Source organism: Oryzias latipes, chromosome 23 (genome assembly GCF_053564925.1).
Source record: "Oryzias latipes strain Hd-rR chromosome 23, Olatipes_Hd-rR_3.1".
Taxonomy (NCBI): Eukaryota; Metazoa; Chordata; class Actinopteri; order Beloniformes; family Adrianichthyidae; genus Oryzias; species Oryzias latipes.
Genome location: NC_136259.1, coordinates 17,847,199 through 17,865,807, shown reverse-complemented (window position 1 = coordinate 17,865,807; position 18,609 = coordinate 17,847,199). Strand labels below are relative to the sequence as shown.

The 18,609-nt window shown below is 38.0% G+C and overlaps 1 protein-coding gene across 1 annotated transcript in view; it reads right to left on the bottom strand.

Moving 5' to 3' along the window:
- Nucleotides 1-18,609, bottom strand: part of exoc4 (exocyst complex component 4) — a 137,975-nt gene that overhangs the window by 26,640 nt on the left and 92,726 nt on the right. The window contains exons 14-16 of the mRNA XM_011491137.4: nt 3,353-3,489; nt 2,041-2,196; nt 700-878 (exon numbers count right to left, since the gene is read on the bottom strand). Of these exons, the coding sequence (XP_011489439.1) occupies nt 700-878; nt 2,041-2,196; nt 3,353-3,489 (472 nt within the window). The remainder of the gene's footprint in view (nt 1-699; nt 879-2,040; nt 2,197-3,352; nt 3,490-18,609) is intronic.

Here is an 18,609-nt window from a genome sequence, read left to right as displayed (position 1 = left end):
GGCTATCAATCCGCAGGCAGCCACAGCTCCGTAACAAGGTCTTTTGAGTGTATGAATTTGCATATTTAGATTTGAGTAGTTAATTGTGGCTAAAATGTTGAAACTAAAGCAATATCTGATTAGAAGTTTATGTAATACTTGACAATTTGACAGAGAAAGCTGCTGAATGTCAGCTGACAACTGTTGTGAGTGTTTTGACAAGTCAAGTGAAGCAGGTAATGAGCGTCTGACAATAGACTTGAACAAGAACCTAATGAGGCACAAGTAAGAAGTGTCGTTACAGGAACGTTGCACGTACAGTTGAGGAAAATTTAAATACACGCCGTTGGGAACTTTGGTTAAAGAATCCTTAAGACCTCAGGGACTGACACGATCATTACCATGAGTAAAGGATCCTGTTATGATGAGTCAGTGCAAGATATAAAGGCTCCCACAACTGTCTGACAAAAATTTGTCCTCAAAGGCAATCTAGGGGAAAAGGACAAAAGAATATCCAGGGAAATTTTGGCAACCTAAGAAACATGTTTTTTCAAAAGATAGAATTGTGATGACTGACAGAGAGTGCCTGTTTGTAGGTTTAATCTTGAAATGTGTAATTCATCTTAATCAACAAAACACTGTATAAAGCTTTAGTTTTCAACAGGAATCTATAAAAAAAAATAAAACGACTTTTATCCGTCCTGTATTTTCTGTACTTACTGGAAGTCTGAGGAAGATTAGTGAAGAATGTTTTTAGGCGACCTGCAAGCCACTCCATGCTCTCATGAAGGTTGGCTAAAGCCTTCAGGTCACTGACGTCCCGTAGAATCTCATTCTGAGGGATTAACTTGTCCCCCAGGTTCCCTGTCAGCACCTCTGACTCCTTGGCAAAAGCAGCCCTAAAATGAGAGACAGAGTGAAAGTTAGGAGTTTGGGTGGTAAAAATGACTACGAAAAGATTACAGACAAAAATGTTTCAATAGTTCAAATGTTAAAAGTTGAAACATAGGAAAAAAAAATTTTTTTTTTGTTCAAACCTTGCATTATTTTGTAACTAAAATCTATTTGAAAATGAATGTAGATGGACAAAACGGTTACAAATATTCGCCTTGTGTTGATTTAACCGATGAATGTTAGTATAGTTGAGGCACTCAAATCGCGCCGCTGAACATCAGATTGCGTCTGTATCATTGACGTAACATTGAAACTGGCCACTCTGCCGCCCGAATCGCGTTCTGTGTGAATGCAGTTTAACCGTAACCCGTAATCCTAAACTTAACCCCTACTCTGGGTCTGTGTGGCCAAGAAAAAAAGTTCAGCACTGGCCGCAAATATTTGGAAAATTATAAGCGAATAGCCACTTTCTTTCTCACATTTCATTCAGTTCATTAGCTGTTTAAGGTAATTCAACAATTTTCACAGTTTCTGAGAATGTCAGTTGGTGTCACTGGGTAGAAAACTTAAATGTAGAAAATTCAAACAGGGAAATGACAAGTGGATTGAAGCACCAGGCTGTAAATCATGCAAAAGCTAATCCCTGCTATGCAGTGATGAAAACATCTATAGGTCTCAAATCAAACCGCCATATAGGCCCCTTTGCTATCTTTGTGTCCTCTATATGTGTGTGTCTTAAAAATGAGTTTGAGAGAGGCACAGGAGGCACACACAACACATTTACTTTCTTTGGCTGCATAACCAATTTATTTATTTGGTTTGCTATTCTGCCTCGATGAGCTTCAGTGTTCCCTGAAGAGAGTGCACATTCAAAGCCAATTTTGATAAGACTGACCCCCCCAAACTCCTCCGTGGCTCTGTCTGCTCTCTTAATGCTTCCCTCTTTTTCCTTTTCCCATTTTCTTACTTCTTTAAAAAAAAAACGGGTACTATAAGGAGCAATCATAACTTGTTTTATCACTGTTTCTTTACGGTTTAATAATGTACGAATAAGAAAAAGAAGCGGGCATACTAATCTCCAATTTTTTTATAATAACAACCAATATTAACACATACTTTACTTCATTAAAGTGTGTTCTTATACAAACAATTGTGTTGAGCACTTACCGTGTGAAGTCCTCTTCATCCTCCCTTTTCTGCCTGGCCTGTCTGGGTTGAGCCATATTTCTCCAGTTAGGGAGGGACTGGAGCAGACGACTGATGTCCTCATCTTTAGACCAAGATGCACTAATGGTCAGCTTTTCTTCACACTGGACTATTCCCCTGAGAACAAACACAGGAAGCCCACCAAAAGATTGTAACACACAACAATTCACATTTCACCTCACACTGCTGTACGTACACACCGTAAATGTGATGCACGTTCAAGAACGCTCTAAACATGCATTCTTGTACGTGTTTTTAGCATAGGGTGTTCACACAGGACTGTTGCTACTCCATTCTAGTGCATGTACTCACAGCTGGAGGAGGCTTGATGTGAAATGTCAAAGCGGTGCAAATCTGGTGAATCTTGCTCCAGGCTTTTTCTTTCACAGCTCTATTCTGATATTCGAATGACTTGGCGTCACATAATTCCGGCCGGGCACAAACTGTGGTTAGTCATTTTCTCCTTCAAGATCCGTTTTCAAACAATTGGTACCTCTGTGTTTCGAAAAGGCCGCTACCATATCAGAGTCCCTGATTGGTGAAAGCTCAACTTGTTTAACTTTTAATGCACTTTGGCCGCATGTTTTGTACGTAGAGTCTGAAAACTGACCTAAAAACCTGCGTAGCAAGGCGTAAACACAAGAGTTTTGAATGCGAAAGCCCGAAACGCACATATGCGCGTTTACATAGACTTTTCATTGGAAGTGGACTCTTGAACGCACGTTTCTGAGCCCGGTGCAGCCTGATGTGTATTTTAAAATAGATTTGCATCTTCTTTGGGTAGCTGTATGTGTAATTTAGTAGCATTTGTACTCTTTTACAGTAAAATATGATTTGATGTTTTTTTTTTTCATCTTTGAGTTGATGCTCCTAGTCTTATGCTGCAACTCCACAGTTGTACGTTGACCTACGAGTTCAGTCACACATAAGGCGATCAGTAAAGCAGAGACTCCTTCAACATAAATTATGCAGGGCAGAAATAAATACATGCACACATAGGCACATACACAAACACACTTTGGCCTTGTCTTCATGGCTCAGAGGCCCCCTGTGAGACTTAAGGTGACCTATGACACACTACAGATGGACTCCCAGCAGTCTGTCAGTCCACTCAGGTGTTTCCAGCCTTTATATTCACTCTTTTCACCTTCTATCTGACATGCAATTTCCATGTGTTTTTAAAGAAACAGTAACAGGTTAATTGTGAAGCAAGACATAGAAACTACTATCTTTGAAGCTTCTAAACTCATTTTAAGTGTCTGCTCTTTCTTACCTGTATGCCGTGTTGCAGATTTCTTTGTATTCTTTAAGTTTGTCGCAGATCATCTCAAGGAACTGGTTGGAATAGGCACTTAGGTCCTGCATCAGGTTCATTAGATCTTGGATAGACTTCTCCACAACCACTGTGCTCTAAATGCAAAAAGACAAAGCCAAAACTTGTTCTGTATTATCGTTTTGAAGCATAAAAATATTTGCTTCAACTTTCAAACACAGACAGTGACATAAAACAACAGACAAAACTAGATTTTACATTGATGTCAGCTCAAATCCAGTCTGCTGCAGTGCAACTCTAATAGGTTGACTTCAACTTCTTGACATGTCACCTGGGGCTGGACTGATGACTAGTACTGGGGAAACTGTCAGAAGTCTTAACCGTATTAGACGAATGGATGATTCTTTGTGCGTAAGTGAATCAGTGTGAGTGCACACGTTTGTGCGTTTTCAACGTATGTGTATGTTCTTGTGCTCATAGTGAGTGTGTGTTCATTTCTCACAGTGCACCCATCACTAGGAGCGATGGCAGGGCTGTGACAGCAGCCATTACAGATTAGCCAATCCTGCGTGACTAATAGTTGGCCCGAGAACAGCAGCCCAGCTTCATATTCCCAGTCACACTCATGCATACAAACAGTCAGCAAAGTTTTTAAACCGTACACCTTTGAGCAAATTAAAACCAGTTAAATAGGATTACAGCTAAGGATCGCCCAGCGTGGTTGTTCCTTACACTTAAATGGTCTATTGTAAATATAGATTTAAAGTGATCATTTACAACCTGCCTGCCGAAAGCTTTGCTGCACCCACAAAATTGAATCAACTACAAGAATAGAAAAGAGTATTTCCAAGCACCAACACATCAAAGGGCAGTCCAAAATATTTTTTTTTATTCTGCTCATTTCCTTGGCTTTTTGAGTGTCATGCAGAGAGTTAAGTTTTGAATGGAAAATGGAAAAAGAAATGTTTTTTGCCATTGTAACCAGTGCTCCATGTAGCTCACAGACCACCACTCTGTTAGAGAAGTGTTAACTTAAAAAGTTGACTTCAAAATGGTATCAATTCTTCTAGGTACACTTGCACACAGCCTTTTGAGGAACTCAGCTGGTAGGTTCAGAAATTTGGAAAATTACCCACAATTCTTCTGTGGGTGTGGGCTTCCTCACATCCTTTTGTCTCTTCATGTAATCCCAGACACATTGTAAGGTGTTGAGATCAGGGCTGTGTGGTGACCATGCTATCATTTCCAGTACCTCTAGTTCTTCTTTATGCCAAAGACAGTTCTGTAAACCCTATATGTTTGAGGTCCTTGTCTGTCTGGAGAATAAACTTGAAGCCTTTCATACACCTCCTTAATGGCATTCCCTAATGTATACATGTCTCCTTGTATTTTTCAGCATTGAGAATGCCATTAATCCTGACCAAATCTCCAACTTTGGGTACAGAAATGCAGCAACAAATGTTCAAGGAACTTCTACCATGTTTTACTGTTGCATTTAATTGTTCTGCACTCCAACCCTTCACCTTCAGTTACAGCCTAATGCTTCAAACTTTGACTCATAAAGTCCCATTAGCTGTTACGCACCTGTATGTGACCCAACCCCTTGGGGAGCGGTTAGCTGCAGAAACAGCCGTGCTAGGGAACCATTTGGTGGTTTAAATTCCACCAATCTACCCCCTTAATGCTGAGTGTCATGCAGGGGGGCACTAGGTCCCATTTTTAGAGTCTTTGGTATGACTCGGCCGGGATTTGAACTGACGACCTTCCGGTCTCATGGCAGACATCAATCCAGAGCACTTGCTGCACCTTTGCTATTATTGTCTGCAAAAGCTAGGCTTCTCAAACTTAGGGGGCAGCAGCGACTGTAAGTGATTAAAAAAATAAAATAATTATATATATAAAAATAAAAGTAAAGGTACTATTGATGTGATGCAATTATATGAATATTAATTGCTCCACTCCTGCTTCAGTTTTTCCTTTACTCATTCTGTCACAAAGAGACAAGTAAGCACATACACAGCCGCACAACAACAGCAGCTCCACTGAGAGACGTAATGATCCATAGCGGTGCCCATACTCATGGAGCGCTAACCAAGGCCTTGTCTCTGCCAGGGGAGCAGTCTTTACTGTCCATGCCTGACTCCCTGTCAGCCTGCCAGGATGGAAAAATTACACATCCCTGCAGGAGAGTTGGCCGTTAATGTAGTTAAAGCTGCAGCAGCAATTTTCATTAGAAATAAATTTAAAATGTTAGGAATATGTACATAAAAACAGCAAAAGGTAGTTTGGGAAGCACCTAACACATTCTAGTCACAATTTATAATTTATCTTTTAATTTAAAAATCTGTTAACAACTGATTAAAAGATTAAGAATAATTAAACTTAAGCTTTGAAAAAAAGTCAAAAACCTAAAAGATGTTCTTTTTCCTCTTAAATATAAAACACAACAAAATATAGACCTTTTTTTCCGTAAAAAATTAAATTTGCTTACAATTTTAATCAAAATGCAAAAAAGCGTAAATACAGGACATTATTAAAATTGTAAAGTTTAAAATGTACATTAAAAAAACCATCAAAAAATGTTTTTTTAATGTGTAATCATGTTTTAAGCTCCCTGTGATAGAAAAAGTCCAATTGCAAATGTTGTAATGGTTTTCTATTGTGTGTGTTCACATATGAAGAACACACCAAAAAACACTTTTTATGAGAAATGTTTTCTATTTTCCTGTATAAAACATTGTTGAATTTATTAAATTAAAAAAACAGTATGCCAAAACTGTTTAAGGCTAAAAATGTTGTTTTCCCAGCAGATAATTTGACATAAAAAAGAAACATCAAACTGCACACAATATGTTAGGGGAGGGGTTGCAAAACCAAAATTAAAAGTTAATTATTCTAAATTTGAGAACAGGTAAAATAGGAAAAACATACAAGTACCATAGAGTACTAAAGATATATATATATGTGATGCATAATTTCAAAGTAGTATGTTATGGACATGTAAAAAAATTCTGCAACAATTAACATCTTGTCCTCAACTCTATGATGTTCTAATGCTGAATAGAAGGCAAAGCCAATGCATGGAGAAGAGTAAACAATGAATACCCGATCCATTACTCTTGCTCTAACAAATGCTCTTGCACTCAGCTCCCTCGTCTAATTTGCTCATTTAACACAGCCATTCGTCTTACGCAGAAGCAATCATTAAAAAGCAATCAAGGGACAGATTGAGAAAGGGAGGGCTAAGACAGAGAGAGCAAGAGTGCTGCGGAAAGCAAGTCCTGCTATGTCTCCTCTATCTTACTTGACTGTTACATACGAGTATCGCTGAGACTTTTCCATCTTTGCTCCTGTCTTTCTAATGTTTCCAGCTTAAAGGTCAACATGATGTGGAATCAAGTGAAAAAAAACCTTAATACTTCTTAAAGACCTCTTTCTAGCCTCTTCTTTCAGTGTGAAAATGTATCGGTTGAACTTGAGTTACTATTGCTACCCAGAGGCGACAACGTGAAATGAAAACCACAGCTGTGATGGTTTAATGATTGCAACAATGCAGGAAAAAAGTGGTGGCTCGTGGAAAAAACAGGCAAAAAAAAATCTCTAAATGCATGGACATTGCCATAGCACCTGCAGTTAGTAGGTAATAAATGTGACTCAAAAAAACAAACACAACAACCAATGAAGTGAGAGTGCATGAAAACAATTACAATTCTTACTTTAATGTGTCAAATCTCTGAATGGGATTATATGAAAAATACCGTAATTTCTGGACTATAGAGCACACCTGATTATAAGCCGCACCCATTACATGTTTAAAGGATTAAGAATTTTTTTTTCATATATAAGCTGCACCTGTCTATAACTGCATGTGCCCACATTGTTGTTGTAGAATGAGGATGTGTATGTGCTGAAACCGTGCACTGTATAAGAAAGAGGAGGGAGCATGTGCAGCGCAAGAGGGAGGGAGAGCGCGCAGCGGAAGCGTGTTGGGGTGCACGTTTATGTTTGATATACAGAGTGAAGGAGAACTGTGATAAAAAGGTTTTCTTTATTAACCCACTCTTGAGGCTCTGAGGGTCCGAACGGTAATTGAAACCCCAAGGAAGATCCGCCTTTGGCGGAGAGGATCTCCCCTGCATTTTCCAACCACCGTCAGAAAGAAAAAAAGTAATCGCAGGAAAGGTTCAACACAGGATTTACAAAGAAAGACGGTACACAGAGTTCTCAAGTTTTAACAATATACCTGAGCTTTTCTTTCCAAACAGTGCCTGGCAGTAACACTGCAGCAATATGGTAGTAACAGTAACAGTCTCACTCTTACCCTTTCTGTTCGAGCCGTTAGAAAAAATGCATAAAAAAATTAATAAAAAAGAAAAGACATGCATAAATTAGTTGCATCATTGAATAAGCCGCAGTGTTGAAACCGTGTGACAAAAGTAGTGGCTTATAATCCGGAAATTACGGTAAAAAAAATGAATTCTAACAAGACAACCAAAATGCTCCTGAAAAACGACAGCTTCCAGAGATTTCCATTTGTTATTAAGGTTGTTTGTCAGGACAGGAGGGTCTCAGGTTTGACTCGGAAATGGATCAGGGATTTTTCCCATTAAAATAGTGGGGTGCCCATCCAGATTTTGCAGAGGTTAAAGTGTTTAACCCGGCGCTCCCTGCCATTTCACTCACACCCTGACCTCAAACCGCTGACACGTGTAATGCCTCTGCCCTGCCATTCACATGCTCAACCATGGGTTGCCAAAATAACACACACTCAGCAGTGTTTGCTCACATCTGCACTGGGCCACACGACGCCAAGAATACATGCAGAGATAACCTCTGCCTTCCACTTTTCATTCATACAGAATGTCCCTCTCCTGGGTAAAGAGAAACTGGGCATGTGTAGGACATCGTCATGACAGATCATTCATCATCGTCAGCGTGGACCCTTTCTCTAAAACCTCCCTGGACACAAACTGGACAGCCCACATGATTGTGCCTACGCAACCATGAAACGTTTTTCTTTGAGTTGGTTCTAATGTCAGGAAAACAAAGCAGTATTTTGATTCACAACAGCTTAAACTGTTTAACTTTTTTGATTTTTTTGGTATCAACAATTCCCATGAGCATTTTTATTACTTTGAAATGCAGAGTGTTGATCTCTGGTTTGGAGTTTTCTTATAAAATTCAGTGGACAAAAAGTGTTTGTATTTTAGAAATAAAACTCCCATTTTGTAAACATTGTATTTATTTTCTAGTTTTACTTTTTAGAGCATTAGAATTCACCACTATTAATATTTATCCCATTTAATCCCTACTGTAAAAGAAGTGGCTCAGCATTTCTTCTCTGGTATTGTGTCAGAAGAACCCAATTTAGTGCATTTTTATGGACTTTTCAGTTTGTTATTTTTTTACAGCTAAAATGTGAGCAGGTCCATCAAAGTGGCATAAGTAAAAAACAAAAGAAAAAACTTACATTTATTTAAGATTTATAATCCCCTCTGACAAAAATTTCAAAGTAATTTAGAAGGAAACCATGTAGACAAATCTGTCAGGACTTTAAAAGTTTTTAAAACCAATGAATCTAAATTGTTCTGTAATTAATTTAGAAAAGTAAGATATTCGTAGCAAATAAGGCAGTGGTGGGAATTTGTGGCTTAACTCCAACCGGACGATTTGGTTTCCTGTTTGAGATGAAGTATTAAAGGTTAAATTCTTCATGGATTAGGTAAAAACCGAAGAAAAAATGTCAGGCACTCTATTGTGACAACTTTAACACCCAGACTAAAACCACACAAATTTATCACATTTGAAAAAAGTTTCTTTTTAAATGAAATGTGGGCTCCACAGAGTCATCATATGGCCAATGGCCATGTGCCATCATTATCATAATTTATTTTCAGGCAGCATTAAGAAACAAAGTTCTATACTTCATTGTGCTTGTACATGATCATTAAAAAATCATTACAAGCATGAGGAAGTAAAATAATGGAAGTCAGCCTTGATGGTAACAGTGTCAAAATATGTGGGCTATAAAACAAATGTATGTGCACAGCCTCTGGGTGGACATAATTGAGTTTTTTAAAAGCACACAAGGTCTTTTAGATGATGTAGCACTAAAAGAGGTGTATGACTATAATTTCCTTGGGCTTTGAAGTTATTTTAATATCATTTAGTCAAAATGAATTAGAAAAACATTCAACTCTCTTTTTTATTCTTTAATTTATCTGTTTACAACTGGTTTTAGATGCAAATGTAAAAATAAGAAGAAGACAAACAACAGAGGAGCCACTTTGTCTCTTCTGACACAATTGAGGATAACTTTAGACCTATAAAAGGATTATGGCCGACGAAGTGTGCATTATCAGAAATGAATGCACGCTGTGGAAGCCTGAACCGTCCAAAATGAAGGCTCCGCTTCCGCAAAGTAGAAGCTTTTTTTTGGGGGGGGGTTGGTTTTTTTTGGTTTAGAATGGTTTTTCACAAAAAGCTCTTTGATACATGATGTGGTGAGTTGTCACAGTATCTTGACAATGCACCGCTTAGCCGGCCTTGACTGCAGCAGCAAAAAAATAATGCATATGGTGCAATATCAGTGTTAAAATTACATTAAAAATGTATAGCATTTAAGGCCAGACACAATTTGATCAAAACCATAAACAGGTGGAGCAGTGAAGCTAAAGAAAGTTTGGGTTTTCTTTTAAATTATTTTGTCTTTGACAGCAACTGAAAGTTGCAGGGCTGAGGGAAAAGCTGTAATTTAGTGAAGTTAATTTGTTCTGTGGGGGGTACAATCTTTTTTGTGCCCCATTAACTGCATTTGTGGTTGACGCAATAACTCAAACACACACACATAAAAATGCGCTCACAGCCACACAGACAAGACTGACTTTTCTAACCTCAAAACACTAACTTGCTTTGAAAATATAAGCTCCGACTTTTATCAGGCACCCACAGCCCAAAACCATATTCTCTCTAAACCAAAGGCTATGTTTGTCATACAGCTGACATTTCAACTTTTCACCCTCTAACCAACACTCAAAAACCACAGATTGTGTCTTTTTATACACAGACTGACTGTTCCGTGAAGGGAACCTGTGCTACCTTGGGGTGTAGCTGCTAACGCCGTTTTCTTTTCTCATTTCAATTCAGTCTCCCTTTATTCAAAAACTTTACACACACACACAAACACATTCATATATTTATAGCTGTATCACCACAGAACCACAGTGGATGTGAATATAAAAAATAAAAAGAAAGATGAGCTCCATCACATTTGAGAACAGGAACATCTCCATGTTCAGGCAGGTTGGGGGCCCAGAGGAACTGGGTGTGAGCCTCAGGAGTACATGTGTTTGGTGGGAGATAACCAGATGACAGTAGGTGGTAACAGGCAGTTAGACCTCAAGCAGTGAGGAAAGAGCTAGAACCAAAACAGGTTTAAGGAATGAGAAATAAATATAAAAAAAAAACTCAGTGAGTCAGGGTTAATGTTGCGTTTAGCAAAAGAAAAACAAATGAATTCCTCTCTCTCTCTATATATATATAGAATGACATTAAGTGTACAATGACAGATTTTAAAAACCTATTAATGTGCTTTTCTTTGTAAAAGAGAAGGAAAAAAAACTACAAGTTGATTTTATTTCATGTCAGGGTAAAAAATTACTAGTTCTCAATTTAATTTTTTGGGATGAGATTTTTTTTAAGACATTATAATTTCTCTAACAGAATAGACACATTTATGGAGTGAAAAAAGATTAAGTCATTTAATCTGTTAATCTGTCCAGAACAGGTGCGGGCAAACTACGGCTCAGGGGGCCATGTGTGGCCTGTTGAGATATTTAATCTGGCCCGACAAACTGGAATCATTTATGTTGATAAAATTTCTTAGTGCTTTGTTTTTCCTTGTAATTCTAGTGTCGCCCCATAGGTGGTGCACTACAAGTGCATAAACTTTTGTTTAAGTATCCCTTGTGCTATCTTAGATGACCCCACCCTGACATTGAGGTATTCTCCCTACCATGACAAAGGTGGATAAAGGTGGAAAGATTTCATGTAATCCATGGACACCAGTGAAGATCACAAATCATTGAAGAAAAAAGGTTCAGTGCACTGTCTAGTGGGTCTAGATGATCCAACTCCCAATGTTAAAGTGCCTAGGAAAGCACAAGGGGTATAGAAATTGGAGGATTGGAAGATTTGTTGTTTTTCAGATGTTCATGTGTATTTTCCGAGTCAAAAAGTCATTGTTCTGATTATTCTAACACCACATGAACACAACATTTCTCCAAGTTTGTGATTTTCCCTATGGGGCATTTAAAATATACATGTTAATTTTCTATCAGAATTCAAGCATATTTTGACCAGATTCCATGTTACTATTTTCTCTTATGAAGTGGATAACCAAAACATTCTCTGCATCTGCTCCTGCTCCAGCCCTTCTGTCTAGTTTTAGAACCCTTTATGGGCCACGAGTCAAAAGGTTTGCCCACCCCTGGTCTAGAATAAAGTAGGAGGGGTTACTTTTTCCTGCTGTTGCTGTTAACCTCTGCAAGAGCAGTTGTTGCATGTTTAAATGTCTGCCTGATGCCCTTGAGTGTACACCTTTCTCTCAAATGCCCCAATTTCCTGCTTCCTCCCACAGCTACTTTTCTTCCAGCCATCGGCCTGGTAGATGGAGCTAACAGGTATATTCTGTTGTGACTGCTGTGTTTGCCGATGGTAGCTGGGGGGAGGAAAGTCTCTTTTTATGAAGAACAAGCCACCTCCATCTTCTCAATGTATGCCTGCATGTGTGTGTGTGTGTTTCAAGGTGAGAAAGGCCGGAAAGCCAATCAACAAACGCTGATCAATGTCCCCCTCCCCATCCGCAAACAACACTGCCGACACACATCATCACAAATCAAAAGGTCAGTGTCATTACAGACATTGGGGAAGGAGGTGTGTGCGGATGCACAATTAACACGTGATGCCTGTGTCTACTCCTCCTCCACAAAAGCTGCATGTGAATATGCATTTGAAAAGGTCAACATCATTAGTAGGACAGTGGCAGCTGAAAACCTCTGCGATGTAGCAAACAGCAAAGTGAGAGTTTTACATCCGTTCTCAGTTGGCTCCAGCGTAAGTTATGGTTGAATTCAAAACACATCCCCAAAATAAGCTAATTGGTGCACACCTGAAAGCAGGGACAATAATGACACTAATGTGGTCTCACCACAGGTCCAATTAGAGCATCCTCTATGATGACACAAGAAGCAGCATAATGTTTAGCAGTAAAGAGAAAATAAAATGATATAGTTGTGGCTTTGATGAGGTTATTAGTGAACAAAGGTAAAAATACAAAAGGTCTGTCTCCTTAAAGTTCCTCTCCAATCATTTTTTTGATCTATTGTAAAAGCATTCCCAGGGATCTTTCAATTATGATTGCAGTTTGTGTGCAGTTTTTCGCAAAAATAAAAAATGTATTGTTTTAAAGGACATACTTTATGCACCGTGGCAGTGATTCATTAGCCTCTGAGATGTGGGCGGGACTGTTAACGTGAAATTAGCCTGCTTTCATTTCCAACCATCTGTACAGTTTTGAGCCAGATGCTAGCTGGGATTAGAAAAACGAAGACGTACTTGGATTTAGTTGTCTACAGTTGAATGTATCGGAATAGAGCAGAGCAGGGAGCTTGTGGCTTGCCTTGTAAATCCTTTGTCACATCTTCAAGCTTTTTCCAACGGCATTTGTTTGTCTGCTCTTGATTCACAGCAATTAAAAAAATAAATACTCAAAAATTGAATTTTAAACTTGATTTTCCTAGTATTTGTCCATGTTAAAAACACATAAAACTATTTTTATTGGAGTAAGTCTTTAAGTTTTCATGTGGGAACATGCCTGTATGCTAGTGTGTCACAAAGTTAACATGTGCACAGGTTCTGCTAAGATTAATGGAGCCAATCTCCAGAGTTAACCAGCAGAGTGACTACACCCTCCCTATCCCGTTTTATCCCTGTGTTCTATTCCCCATGTCTCCACGCCTTTCCTTTGATCCAGCTCTAATTAAATGAATCAATCAGTAGCAGCACAAAGCTGGACAGATAGCATCACACTACTAGGCAAAACAGCATGTGTATGAGTGATACTGTGACAATGCTGCCTAGTGGATTGGGGGATTATACCTTTGGTAGGAAGACCTTTGGTCACAATGGATTTAATTTAAGAAAAAAAAACAGGTGTAAAAAAGGACAGACGTCTATGGTTTATGTAGATTCTACTCGTCTTTTACCCCTCTGCTGCTTTGGGAACTTATCTCTGTAGGAATGGCTATCTCGGATGCATGATTGGACACTGACCTTCTTTACTAAACTATATAGCCCTGCTGACTTCTATCTTAAACTAGACAGGATATATAAATAGAGAGCAGCTCATGTTCATATCAATAGCTGTGTAATACATATAAATGAAATAAAAGGGCAGTATTTGACATCCCTGCTGCCACATGGATACTAAATCACTGCCTTTATCATTATTATCAACAGACCCATAAGTACAAAATGCACATGCATTTATTATAAAAGCCAGTTTAGACAAACATTAAGTGGAATATTCAGCCTGACACTTGTATAGTGTTTTCACAAAGTGACTTTCTTCAATTCTGCTGAAGAAATATCCCAGACTAAAGGTCAGACAGTTAAGAAAAAATGTATTTAATACCATGCGTCCACTAGCAAAGATATTGCTATAGAAATCTGTTATAAATATTCAGGACGTAAAGCACTGCGACAAAGATTTTAGAAAGTGACAGACCCTGGGTTTTTTCAATTTTGTAAATGTATAATGTTGTAGCTTAAGTCTGCATAATAATATTAAGTATAATACATATTATTTATTTTAATATGATTTTTAAAAGATATTCTGGTAACAGTTAAAAAATTGGGAAAATTTAACAATACAAAATAATGTCCCAGTAAAATATATAAACTATAAACTTAATAATACCTAATAAGTTATTTGTAAGTAATTTGTATGAAATGATTCGTTATAACCCTATTGTAACAGAAAAATGTGTCCAACACAAGAGGCCTTCAGCTGTTATCTGTTTGCTCAGCTGTTGGACAGGGCAAGTTATAGAAAAAAGAAAAAACAAATAGGCGCAATTCAACTCAACTTTCACTTTCCAGCTGTGTGCTTTAATTAATAGAGGGCATCAAGCAATTCAGCAGAAAACAAAGTTGCTTTAATTAGCAATTGCAAGTAGGGTTGTGCCGATGGACGATATCATCGTCCATCGTGATGGGTGACTGACATCCCGATGGAGAGACCACCATCGTGATGCCACGCCCCCGCCACGTTGCGCGTCGACACCATAAGCCGCGGTTACATGTACAAAATATCTTGATGGGATCAATGGTCGGATTAGAATCCAACCATGTACATGGGCCCAGAAAAATGTTTTCAGAATATAAAAACGTTCACTAAGGTCACAATTTCGGTCGGAATAAATCATTCGCACATGTGCAGTATTCGCACATGCGCAGTTTGAAAACCGGAAGGGGATACAACTTCCGCCGAGCGGCTTTTTTCCCAAACTTTATTGAATGTAACAATTCAATACAAAACGATAACAGCACCGAGCGGCTGTATATATTGACATGTCAGCTCGGTAAAATACGAGATGATCTTCTAAACGTGCTTTTAATAATGTTACGGTTATTATGAAACACCTGTTCGCTCATCATTTGAATTTTAATCCGTGTGGTCAGTGCTTTTTCTGAACCGAGCCAGGATTAGCAGTATGCTAACACGGGCTAACAACATTAGCTTTGGGTGGCGCTGCACGTAAACGTGTAAGAATAACATCAGCCTTTATTTAGTCGGGACACGACTAAACACAAATCCACGTGATTGTTTGAATGTTTTCTAAGGACTGAGCGACATTTCTGCTTTGATGCTCAAACCGCTGTGTGTGCTGACGATCCGAGCTGTGCTCAGACACACGTTTAGACCCGGTTCTGAGTTTGGTTGCTTGTACCCCTAGAGCTGCGGGAGGGATCGCAGTCTTAAATCTCCCACACATACCGCTCATGTACCCCCCCCCCCCCCCCCTTCCCATCAAACTCAAAGCTTTAAGTCCGCGCTCCGCCGGTCCACTTCACTAATTAAGTGCGGGAGCGACTACACTTCTTTTCTATCTTGCTTGTTACTTTTTCTGTTAAAGTCACTTCCCTCAGTTTATACTGGATCATCGCGGATTAACCATTAGTTGGGAAATAAAATGAAAAAAGCAAAATAACGAATAGCAGTTATATAAGAACGAAAAATGTAAAAATACCCCCCCCCCGACGATGTCATCGTCCATCCCGATGGTTGACAGCAAACATCGTCAACGGCCAAATTCGGGGACATCGCCCAACCCTAATTGCAAGCCATTGGCAGGACTTTGGATCTTGTTTTGTTTCAGGAAAAACTATTTTTTAAGCATCGTTTTATCACCTAAAATCAATAATAAATAAATAAACGACAAGAACAAATAAATGTAAAGTAATTCTGGTTGGAATTTGATTTATTTTTTCTTTCTTGACTTTTGAGTTGCAATTAGTGGACAGAAACTACAACATCCTTCTAACATAAAATACCTTGACAAAGTACATTTTCTCTGAATAGAAATATGTCCACAGAAAGTTGTTTAAAATGTTCATATATTGTATTTTAACAAATGAACTCTTTGTGTGTGCGTATACACAACTGTTTGATTCAATTCAGTCTATTTGGTTATTCTGTTGTTGCCATAAAAGAAACAGCAATTATATATAAAAAAAAAAAAAAAAAAACTTAAATAGAGCAGCTTTTTTAATGCTTAAAACAAATTAAAATTAACTGACACATCTGAGTTAGATTTATATACCTTGTGTATATTAACAAGTTCGAGCCAGCTTTTCAACTGTTCATTACTTTTAATGACTTCAGTAAAGTTTATGTCAATAAATTATGATTTTATAATATAAATGGGTAATAGGTAAATATTTAGGGGAATATATTATTTGAGACAGTTCTGAGAACAGTTTTAGGTTTAAAAAATGTTTCCCTTTCCAAAAAGCTCAAGTAATTTAATATTAGCAGCATGATGTTGTGGATCTCTGGCAATTAAGCAGTGGATAATGTAACTGTATGTGGTTATTTCCTGGGAGCAACATAAACAAAGTAAAACAAAAAAGAGGGGGAAAAAATGAAGAATGCAGTGAATATATTACAAATAAAAAACATACAGTACAATTAAATAAAGTAAAATTAAACTTCTTCAGAAGTGCTTGAAGTAAAAAACTGCAGATTATTCCTACTTGCAGTCTTTCCTTCCAATAGTGATTCAATGTTGTTTTGTATTTATTTTCATTCACTTATTCCAAATTGAAATTTTAATTTAACATGTGGCTTAGAACTCTAATCATTCAAACACATGACTAAAAAAGAAACAAGTTAAAATGGACTACTAATGCAGGTCTTGTTCCTATGAAAGTAAAGAGAAAAAAAGGTGTTTTTTTAACCAAAATTATGGAAAATACTCGAAGGATTTCCTGCACTATATTTATGAGGCGAAATATTTAAAGACAAAAACATGCTAAAAACACAAAAAATGTTTTAGTAGCATTTTCTCATAATGGAGGATTTATATAAAGAAAATTAAGCCTAAAATTCATTAATTAACGGAAAATTGACTGACTTGTAGAGTTACATAAGGCAGATAACGTTTATATTTTGTGGGACACAAAAAAAGCGACATCTCCAGTAGAGAATTAAAGAAAATAATTTGATTTATTATTTCGAATTGTAGTAGGTTTAGGGGATGTCATCTGGACTTGGTTTTAAAGTTAGAAGACATTTGACTTCTTATCCAAGAGGCTTTGTCAATTCTGCTATATATATATATATATATATATATATATATATATATATATATATTTTAGCCCTGCACAATATACCGCAAATTTATCGTTATCGCAATATCAAGCAGTGCAATATCCATATTGCAAAAGTCAGAAAAAATCGCAATAAACGGTTACCTTAAATGTGCTAAAACAATTCTATGGCAGCTTGAAGCATTTAACGAATCAAATGAATCCATTTATGCATTTGACCAATTGGATGGACCCTTTCCAATGTTGACCAATCAGATGAGCCCTTTTATGTTAGATGTTTGCCTCCTACGTCAACAAGGGTCATTTGGAGTATCATTTTTTTAAAATGTTTTTGGTTGTTTTGCTATTTGTTTATATACCGCAAATTATATCGTTATCGCAATATTGATCACTAATATCGCACATCGCAAGTTTTGCTCATATCGTGCAGCCCTAATATATATATATATATATATATATATATATATATATATATATATATATATATATATATATATATATATATATATGCGCTCATGGGGGAGGAGTCAGACCTGAAACTGGATGGTATTGTCAACTTAGCCAACATGGTTTCGGGTCGTTAAGAGTCCTTTGTCCTCAGCTGGGGGTTGGGGAGCCAGTGACCCCCTGACCAAACTGGTCATCTCTTTTAGCTAATAACAACCCAGGTGGAACTGGTTTGGTTTGTTTAGGTTTCAAATCACTGCCGTAGATGGATGGAAGAATAAACCTGAGACCACCATTCTTAGAAGGTTTATCCTTCTTGACAAAGATGGCTTCTTTCACTCCTCGCTCAAACCATCCTTTCTCTCTGGCTAGAATTCGGACTTCACTGTCTTCGAACGAGTGGTTTGTGGCTTTCAGGTGGATATGCACTGCAGACTCAGGTCCACCTGGGTTGGCTCTCAAGTGGATAGAGTACACAGCATTACTCTGTTTGTAGCTGGGAATTTTGTCCTTTGGATGAACCAGTTTTTGTCTGAGAGTATTAACTGGTTTGAGATGAACTGGGATGTTATGTTGTTTGAAAATCCTTTTAAGTTTTTCAGACATGCCTGAGATATACCGAATTGAAATACTGTTCCGTTTCGGCTCTTGTTCCTTCTTGTCTTGTTTTTGTGTATGTTGGGATCTGGTGAATGCCCACTTGGGATATCCACAGGTTCGGAGGAATTGGCGGATATGTTGCTCTTCTTTCTTCTTTCCGTCAGAGCTTGTGGGCACCTCCTGGGCTCTGTGTTGTAGTGTCCTGATAACGCCTAGTTTGTGCTGTAAGGGGTGGTTTGAGTCAAACAACAGGTACTGATCTGTGTGAGTAGGCTTCCTGTACACTTCAACCTGGAGCTGTCTGTCCCCTGTCCAGA